Source organism: Callorhinus ursinus, unplaced genomic scaffold (assembly GCF_003265705.2).
Source record: "Callorhinus ursinus isolate GAN/ISIS: 27379988/994484 unplaced genomic scaffold, GSC_fseal_2.0 scaffold6, whole genome shotgun sequence".
NCBI lineage: Eukaryota > Metazoa > Chordata > Mammalia > Carnivora > Otariidae > Callorhinus > Callorhinus ursinus.
This window is the reverse complement of record NW_027397068.1, coordinates 48,273,251-48,283,447: the sequence shown is the minus strand read 5'-3', so window position 1 is coordinate 48,283,447 and position 10,197 is coordinate 48,273,251. Positions and strand designations below refer to the sequence as shown.

Sequence of the window (10,197 nt, the reverse complement as noted above, 5' to 3'; positions counted from 1 at the left end):
TCTTTCTTTCTTTCTTTCTTTCTTTCTTTCTTTCTTTCTTTCTTTCTTTTAAGATGAACAGAAGTATCTACAGGTGATTGAGGAAGCTTTGAATTCAGGCTTGCTTGGAATTTCTGCTTAGGAAATCTAGGAAAGGAATCTTAGAGATAATCTAGTCAAGCCTGTGTATTTTCCCATTATAGAAATTCAGTCTTGATTACTAAGTTGCTTGAGGTCACATAGAGTTTATTAGTGTCAGAATCAAACCTAGAATGGTTTCTTGACTCTATAGCCAATGCTCTTCTTTTTAGTATAACCCTTGAAGTAAACTTCTGATCTTCCTTTTAGGCATTCTTCAAGCAAAATAATGTACCTCAGGAAAGCCGTTTTAATTTGAAAAAAAATGTGGAGGAGGAATATAGGAAGTGGAAGTCAATGACCAATGAAAATGACATCATTACCCACTTCTCTATGCAAGGCTCTCCTCCTCTCTTCCTTTGTCTTCTCTGGAAAATGCTCTTGGAAACAGATCATATTAATCAGATTGGCTATAGGTAAGCCAAAAACCTAGATCTGCATTCCATTTGACAAACCATTATACCATATAGCAATATAGCAATATTATTTATTCTTGGTTTTCCAGAGTATTAGAAAGAATTGGAGCCAGGGCCTTGGTAGCCCATGTGAGAACATTTGCAGATTTCTTAGTATATGAGTTCTCTACGTCAGCTGGGGGTCAGCAACTCAACAAATGCATTGAAATTCTTAATGACATGGTATGGAAGTATAACATTGTTACACTGGACAGATTAATTCTCTGCCTGGTAAGAATACGCTTATTTAAGAATAAGTTTCTAAACTGCTTCATTCTCTTTTGGATCAAGGTGTGTGACTGACGGATCTTGTATTAATGTAGCTATATTGCTTCTAAGGATTTAATGAAATTATACTATAATCAAGCATTGCTATCACTTCCCTAAGGAACTAGAGATTTCCCAGTGTCTTCATTCATTCAGCAAGTGTGTATTAAATATCTGCTGTGTTCTATGCATAGAAAGTATAGAAGTAAATAAGACAGTCATGGTCCTGGCCTTGTGGTGCTGTAAAAGTACAAGCAATTAGACCCTGAGTTGATTCCCAAAGGCTTCCACTAGAAGCAGGACGTTGTTTTAAAAAAAGCCATTGATTTTCTTTGCAGAGTGCTAATAATCATTTCTGTACACTTTGGCAGCCATATTCAGAACTGAATGTTTCTCATAGCCGCCCAGTATTCCCCAAATTATTTTTCCTTTTCAGCTGATGTCTATTTCAGGCAAAATTTTAAGAGAAGACACTGAACCAGGCTGGAAAATGCTACTTTTTTTAAAACTATAATGGTGATATTTGGGGTGGCTTATATGATTAACATTAACCTCTTAGCTATGGAACATAAATATAAATATGGTTATGACATAGGAGGAGAAATAAGCTAAATCTATAAATCAGTAAAATAGAAGGATAAGATAGAGTTGTAAGGAAAATATCACCAGGCAACAGTGAGGGACCATATCTATCTAGGTGAGAGATCTTGAAGGATGGATTGAATTTCAATAAAAGAAAAAAGAGGGACACTTTGGGCAGAAGAACGGTGAGAACCAAAAATGGGCAAGAAAGTCAGATATGTTTAGGGAATTCTGAACAGTTGGTTAGGGGTAGACTAGACATATAATAAAATTCTAATAATGGTGAGATATTACTGTATTCAAATATAGACTATCTAGTAGCAGACCCATGCTTTTGCACAGGTCAGACATTGTAATATCATTTTTCTGTTGTTCTCCAAAGGCCATGCGTAGTCATGAAGGAAATGAAGCCCAGGTTTGTTATTTCATAATTCAGTTGCTGTTACTCAAACCAAATGATTTTAGAAATCGAGTAAGTGACTTTGTGAAGGAAAATTCTCCAGAACACTGGCTACAGAATGACTGGCATACCAAGCACATGAATTATCACAAGGTACTAATTCAAATCGGTGCTTCAGTGAATCTTGTTTATGCCATTCTTAGGTATTTGGCTAATTGGGGTTTGGCTGTTTTCTCTGTGGTTCTACTGTTTTCTCTCTCATCTGTATAGAAGGAAATTAGCTCTCTAAACTGCCTCAAGGTTCTAGAGTATCTCTGTGTTAGGGATTTATTGAAACTGCAGTTTTAGTAGATGTGAGTACTTACAAAATGAAAGGGTTATTACAAATTCTTTTATACATAAATCTCTTTTGGTATGTCTTTGGGATAATATTTTTGTCAAGTAAAGCACTCTAGATTTATTTCATTGCATTGCAAAAACAAACATGGTTTCATATTCTTTTAAAAATGACAAGTTTATTTAGCTTTATTTTTTTAAGAGAATAAAAAAAGATGCCCTGAACATTGGCCATTTATTCACTTCCACAGAAATACCCTGAGAAACTATATTTTGAGGGCCTGGCGGAGCAGGTTGATCCTCCTGTGCAGATCCAGTCTCCCTATCTACCCATCTATTTTGGAAATGTGTGTCTTCGATTTCTGCCAGTATTTGATATAGTAATCCACAGATTTTTAGAGTTGCTTCCAGTTTCCAAATCACTGGAGACTCTACTAGATCACCTTGGTGGCTTATATAAATTTCATGGTAAGCTTTTTCAAATTTTACTTCCATCTAATAACTCAAACAAAAGTAGTCTGGGCATGACCATATGGGTAATCATGGTTCTAAAGATTTTATTTTAATTGTTTTTCAATAAAAGTGTTTTGAGAATAAGTGCTATATAGCAATGCCATGAAGTATAAAATAGATGACATAAAAGTATGAATAGGTAGGTCATGGCAAATGTATTAAAAAGCAGAAATAAAAGTGATGTGCAAGAGATGCCCCCTTTTACATAGTGTGTGATTAGTTGCCAAATGAGTAGAGAAGGAGAAGGGTATGATCTGAGTTCAGAACAGACTATGTTACTATGAACTAACTCAGCAGGCTTCCTAGATGATAGGATTCGAGCTGTTGATATATGTGATTTGTATAAACAGGAAGGAAAAGAGAACATCCTAGGCAGAAGGAATCCTTTGGAAAAATCACAGCACTTTGAAGACAGTCTCCTCATTGGCTAAATTGAGATTTTAAACTTTGTACCCAACAGTTAGATACTTGAAGTGCCAGGCTGAGAAATTTTGATCTTATAACCTGCAGATAATCAAGAGTCAGCTAGAAGTTACTGAGTAAGGTCATGGCATAGAAAGCGTTACTTTAGAAAGATAAATCTAGTTGTAGTTGGCAGCACATTTTGGAAGGAAGAAGCCATTTCAAAGACTTCTGTCAAAAAATTCAGTTATATTGATTAGTGCCTAAACAACTATGATGACATTGGAAATGAGAAGAAAGGGACAGATAGTCAAGGAAGAAGGAAGAGGACTTGATTGGCTGCTTGTGGGGAGAATATAGAAGGAAAGAAGTCAAAGACAACTCTGAAGTTTTAAACCAGGTGACCAGAGAATGGTGGAGTCAGTGACAGGAGCGTGAAAGGCCTAGAGCCATTGTGGGGACTAAGTGTATTTCTCGGGGGCGGGGGGGGGGGGGGCGGAGTTCTTCTCAGTCCTTTGTCTAAGATGTCTTCCTCCAACCAGGAATCCGAATTGCATTTTAGCGCTACAGAATAGGTATGAAGTTCAAGCAAGCATTCCTTTAAAAAACTTTTTTTGGGGGGTGGGGGAATTAGGTAACATCCACATGGTAGAGAAGGGTATGCAGTGAAAAGTAGTTAACCCCATCATGACCTCCAGCTGGCCAGTTTCTTTCTCTAGGAGACCACTGTTACCAGTTTCTTGTGTATCCTTCCTTAGATATTCTGGGGTTCATTTTCTTCCCTCACAAATAATATAGGATATACACATTGTTCTGCACCTTATTTTTAATGCCTTTATAATGTGTTAGGATTGATTATTTTGTATCAATACATAAAAAACTCATTCATGCCACAGATGCCATGATTTACCTTGTTTTGACCATTTAGACTATTCTAAACTTTTGCTAGTGTAAACAGCTGCAATGGATATTCCTTTACATAATATGTATATGTTATTAAAAAGCCTTCTGCCTTGTCCTAAAGTAAAAATACTCATTGTATGCAGTTACCCAGCATGTGAAATAGTTTCATGAGCTTCTGAGCTATTTTTTGGTAATCTTGAAAAATGGGGTTAGTTTTTCATTGTGGGTAACCAGATTAATGTTGTGATGATCTGTTTTCTTCTTCGCAGATCGCCCTGTGACTTATTTGTATAATACTCTGCACTATTATGAAATGCACCTGAGAGAACGCCCACATCTCAAGCGAAAGCTCGTCCATGCCATCATTGGCTCACTCAAGGATAACCGACCACAAGGCTGGTGTCTAAGTGACACATACCTGAAGTGTGGCATGAATGCACGAGAAGAAAATCCTTGGGTCCCAGATGACTCCTACTATTGCAGATTGATTGGCAGACTAGTAGATAATATCCTTTTCATTGTGATTTTTCCAGACCCTTCAGAAATAACTATATGTTGATTTGTGAGAACACATATTATCCTTTCAAAGTAATATTTTTATATATTCCAAAACTTCAGGTTTTTTTTTACGATCATTTTTAGTTTTACTTTTGTAAAGGTTTTGAAATCTTAAATTAGCAGCAGCAGCAAGTTAGCTGCCAGATAGGCAGACATTCACTCCATTAAATTTTATATCTAAAAACAGACCTAATGAGGTTGTTGCAAAGAAAAAAATTCTATTTCTAAAAAAGGTACTCTTTGTTGTAGTAAATGCATCTGTGGGCTACTGGAGAACATAGAATTTTGTTGCTTTAAATCCTTAAATCCTTTTAAAAAATATTAATAGATAATAATTAAACTTTCTTTTTTAATGAAAAGGCTGCTGTATATGTATTTTTATTTCTTCGTTTTGATTTCATGTTTTAAGTTATTAGCGCGCTGTGCTTACTATGTCTGTACACCATGCCACTGTTTACTAAGTAGAGCAATTTTACGTAAATGGGTGTGATTTGTTTTCCTGTTTGAAGGCATTTGTTTCCTGAAGTAAAAGTAATGTTCATTATAAAGTAATGTTCTTATCAACTGTCTTATAACTATTAAAAGAAATAGGTGGATGAAGCCTGGGGCTACTCTGGTTGCCTCTCTAGCTATCTTGTCAGTTATAAAAGCACACCTATATAAGAGCTGCCATTTATACCTTGTGGTTAATCACATGGTTGCTGTCAGTACATTTCAGTTATGTCAAACTGATGTGTATTTGGTTCTTATTTGCTTCTTAATTTCTGCTCAGTCACTTCTTGGGGGCTTATAATCAGATAAATTGATAATAAAATGAGATGTTTACAGGTGAAACACTTTTAAAACTATGAAGCACTACAAATGTGAGCCATTAATCTCAAAATAAGCAGTTATTGCTTTAACCATCTGCACCGATGGCTGGCAAATCTCCTGGTCCTTTCCCAAACTGCGACTGGAGATTCAATGAGTTTCCCAACCCAGCTGCACATGCTCTGCATGTTACTTGTGTGGAGCTCATGGCCTTGGCTGTTTCAGGTGAAGATGTTGGAAATGCTCTTCTAAATGTCGTCCTGAAAAGGTGTGTATCCCGTTTCATGTGATAAGATTCATTGTTTATTTGTAAAAAGAATGGTATTTTATTTGGAACTGTTAGACAAACCTGTATCCCAAGGCTGTTGCATATGGGATGGTAATTGTCTTTTGGTCCCAGATTTTATCTTTGTGATACAGATGTAATGGAGTGAGCCCTGGACAGTGTCAGAAGATGGGTTTGTTCCCACCTCTACTCTTCAGTAGCTGTTTGACATTTAATAAAGTTAGGAATAATGTTAACATCTCACCAAAGATAGTTTTTCAAGATTCCTTTCTTGAAGATCAACATAAAGTAGGGGGTAATGATTGGAGAAGTATAAATAAGTAGAAATAGTCTTTCATCCCAGCAACCATTGTTAAAGGAGACAACTAAGAAAAGCCTTACTTACCTTTTTGGGTATATTAAATTTTTACTCAATAAAAATTCATTGTAGTTTTATTGGAGTAGGTCAGTTGTTAGCCCTGAATTATATAAATTCTCAAAATAAGATCCATTATCAACCATATAAAAGTATTTTTGTAATTTCACATTTTTTTTTCTTCGCTTAAAGTCAACCATTAGTGCCAAGAGAGAATATTACAGCATGGATGAATGCAATTGGACTGATCATCACTGCGTTACCAGTGAGTTAGTAACTGATTTGTACATAGTAATGGAATGCAGTTGTCCCCCGTCGGCCACAAGAATAAGATGCATGCAAGATGCCCTGTACGGGGACAACACACAATTAAGGAAGTATTTCCGTATTTTTTAAGTTTTTATAGTATTATTGCTTCAGAAACCTGCAGTGAGTATTTTCTTTGCCTTCTGCCTGAGATCTAAAAACCTACCTGACCTATAGGTGCCTGCATCCTTCAGTCCCATCTTATCTCTCTGACCTTTGACATTAAAATCTGATCTACTTTTGACCACTTAACATGTTACGTATTGAACCTTTGCTCATGCAAATAATGCTTGTTGAGATATGTTTTAAGTACTTCTGATGTGTTGCATAATGGGACATGCAGAACCCCTCTTCCTTCTGTTAGCTTCTCTAAAGCCTATTCATTCTTTGCGGGCTTAGGTCCTGCTTCTTCAGTGACCCCTTCTGTGACTTCACATGTGTCTACTTAGTTGACTGTTGCAATATCTTTCAATATCAATAACATTGTCTAACCCTGTGCTCTCCAAACTTGATTATTCAGCCTCTCCAAATCAATCATTTTTTCCTTACACACCTCCAAAATATATGTATTTATTTCTGAGTTATTTATGTGTTCTTGTGTTGTCTGTATAATAGATATGGGTAAAAACAATTTACTGTATAGTAAATATCAGACACTAAATGAACTGGGCAGACACATGTATAGAGCTCTCTAACTCACAGACACTTATCCCCAGGTTCTTATTGACTTAATTTGACTTACTGTGAAGCCGCCTACTTTTGCTTTCAAAATCTCCATTACACAAAAACACAAGCTAGATAAGTAAAACTTTAAAGAATGAGAAAGTGCCATGATTTTAGGCTTTGGAGTGGAATATTGGAAATGGGGTGGAATACCGGATAAGGGTATTTTTCATCGGGCTTTCTTCTGATTTTAAAGGAGCCATATTGGATTGTCCTGCATGATCGAATTGTGAGTGTAATCAGCAGTCCCAGCTTGACAACCGAGTCAGAGTGGGTTGGCTATCCATTCCGCCTCTTTGACTTCACTGCTTGTCATCAGTCTTACTCCGAGATGAGCTGCAGCTATACGTTAGCTCTTGCACATGCTGTGTGGCACCATTCTAGCATTGGGCAACTTTCTCTCATTCCCAAGTAGGTATTATGATTTCTTAAGTAAATTGGACTTTATCATTTTGTGTTTTTTTAATCTCATATACACAGGAGGTATGTATCTCATTCAGTAGAATAACTTGCAAAGTGAGTTTTGATTAAGTAGAATTTCTAGATAATGAGAAAGTTCCTTTATTTCAGAATTGTTTGAAAAAATTAATTTGTATGTGCAAAAAAATAGTCTGGCATCTAGTTTTCCATTTCAGTTTCAGGAGGTTTAGTCAGATGCAGGCTTTTTCCAGAATATATCCCCAAAGGTGCATTTTGAACTGAATAACTCATATTAACCTATTTTCTGATTATTTTTCTGGACTATAAAGTAGGTAGTAATTAGATTCAGATTTCTTGAGAATGGCATTTATATTAGATTGGTTATTCTCGTTTTATTTCAAATACTGGTTTTGGCGGCTATTCAAAAGTAGAGTATTCCTGTGAAACCTTCCATAAGCCAAAATGACATAAAGTGAAGCGTATCCCCCCTTTCTGAAAGTTCATGTTACGCCAATTCATTTTTACAGAAAACCTACATTAGTACCTATTTTTGCTAACCAAAAGAAAACCAAAGAGAATTTTTGCCTTTTACAAAAAAAAAAAAAAGCCATTGCTATAATAATGTAGGCCTTTTGTAAAAGCAAAGTGGCATAAAGCAAATTTTTAGAAAGCAGGCAGGGGATACCTGTAATTAACATTCATTCAGTAATTTTACTGTTGAGAATGACTCCTAAATCTGAAGTAATTTATTTTGATAATCAAATGAAAATCATAGCCAGTGAGAATGTAAGATTAATTAGAAAAAGAAACTTTACAAAAAATTACAAATTTTCTAGAAATGCCTGGGTAGGCTGTATCAACAAAGTTCAAACAATTCAGCTGATTTGAAGTGAAAAGAAATTTTTCTAATCTTCAAATTTTAGGTTTCTCACTGAAGTCCTTCTTCCTATAGTGAAGACTGAATTCCAGTTGCTTTATGTGTACCATCTTGTGGGGCCATTTTTACAAAGATTTCAGCAAGAGAGAACTCGATGTATGATAGAGGTAAAATATAACCTGGGTTGTCTGTGATAAGATTAAGTTCTAAAAGATCTATTGTTTCTTTCCCAGTGTTTTCCAAACTGTATATCATCATAACCATTAGTAGTGAAATTAGTTTAGCAGGATCTAAGAACAATTTTAGAGGATTTAGTGTGCCCATAACTTATATGTCTATAATGAGTTTGTTGTGGGATGTATTAAATTAGAAATGCAGGGGAAATACTCATTCTTAAGGTTGAAAAGAGAGTTAAGGTTGGAAAAGTGCATTTGAGAGCCAGCCCTATAGTACAGAGTAATTAATTAAAATCATGGGAATGGATGAAGTCAATCACCTAACAAGAGTGCAGAGAAAAGAAAATGAGACAAGAATAGAACCTTAAAGTATGAGCCACCAAATGGAACCAAGAAGGTACAACGTAAAGTATCCCTGAGACTGCAATTATCTCAGACACTGAGAAATGGTTTCTAGAAAGGAGATTGTCTATCTCTTCATTTTAAGTGACATTACGGAGTTACGAAGAGAAATTGCATTTAAGCCCTATTAGGGGACATTCTTTGTTATGGATTCCATACATAGGATTCCTTTGTAAATGGAATTCCTGGATTCCTTTGTAAATGCAGACCATTATCAGGGCGCCTGGGTGGCTCAGTCAGTTAAGCATCCGACTCTTCATTTCGGCTCAGATTTGATCTCAGGGTAGTGGGATCGAGCCCCACATCAGGCTTCCTGCTCAGTGGGAGGTCTGCTTGAGATTCTTTCCCTCTGCTCCTCCCCCCACTCACATGCACACTCTCACATACTTTCTCTCTCTCTCTCTTTCAAATAAGTAAATCTTAAAAAAAAAATGCAGACCATATCATATATCCAGTGCACATAGAGGTTTGTATGAACGTGTTACCCTCTGTGTTAGTCTTGTAATGGAGTCCAACTACATCATTCTAAATGCTTGAGCCTTATTTGCCCACTTAAATAATTTTATATTATTTGTTAAATAGATTGGAGTGGCATTTTATGACATGTTGCTGAATGTAGACCAGTGTAGTGCCCACTTAAATTACATGGATCCCATCTGTGACTTCTTGTATCATATGAAGTATATGTTTACTGGTGACAGCGTAAAAGAACAAGTAAGTTAACTTTACCTTTTAATGATATTTAGTTTAGAAAACTTGAATATATGCTGATACACTTTTGTTTGAGTACTTTGTTATTTTTTTTTTTCTTTTAAGGGGAAGGGTTGATATTATTAGACCTTTTTAGGCTACATGAACACATTATTCTGCATGTATAATTCAAGTACTAGCAAATACGTGTTATAATTTCTCACACTTCTTCCCCTTGATAGTTGCAGCAGGACATCTGAAAAAGACCTAGATGGTTGATTAACAGTAATCTCATTAGCAAGAAACAGTCCAAATGTCTACTTTTTAAAAGACCAGAGAGGTGCTGTGTAATGAGTGAAGGAGATCCCACTTTTCTCACAGTGACTAGGGTACACTATGGGACATTGGACAGATTGCAGCATAACTAGAAGACTGAAGCCAGGTGGATCAAGAGAATAATTCATATAAAGGGTATTTGAAGGAACTGGAGGTACTTAACTTGAATTTTCAGAGTCCTAGGGAATTGTTTGTGTTCTCACTATTTGGAGGGTTGCCGTTTGGAATAGGCATTAGATTTGTTCTGTGTTACTTCAAAAGGCATATAAACTCCAATGAAGTT

General features: G+C 36.0%; 1 protein-coding gene across 5 annotated transcripts in view; it reads left to right on the top strand.

Moving 5' to 3' along the window:
* MED23 (mediator complex subunit 23) overlaps positions 1 to 10,197 on the top strand; it is a 47,231-nt gene that overhangs the window by 28,904 nt on the left and 8,130 nt on the right. For all 5 annotated transcript variants that reach the window (XM_073893939.1, XM_025865512.2, XM_073893940.1 and 2 more), the window contains 10 exons: positions 328 to 533; positions 623 to 803; positions 1,804 to 1,974; positions 2,409 to 2,625; positions 4,245 to 4,481; positions 5,446 to 5,611; positions 6,177 to 6,249; positions 7,210 to 7,424; positions 8,357 to 8,477; positions 9,471 to 9,602. In XM_073893939.1, coding sequence (XP_073750040.1) covers positions 328 to 533; positions 623 to 803; positions 1,804 to 1,974; positions 2,409 to 2,625; positions 4,245 to 4,481; positions 5,446 to 5,611; positions 6,177 to 6,249; positions 7,210 to 7,424; positions 8,357 to 8,477; positions 9,471 to 9,602 — 1,719 coding nt within the window. The remainder of the gene's footprint in view (positions 1 to 327; positions 534 to 622; positions 804 to 1,803; positions 1,975 to 2,408; positions 2,626 to 4,244; positions 4,482 to 5,445; positions 5,612 to 6,176; positions 6,250 to 7,209; positions 7,425 to 8,356; positions 8,478 to 9,470; positions 9,603 to 10,197) is intronic.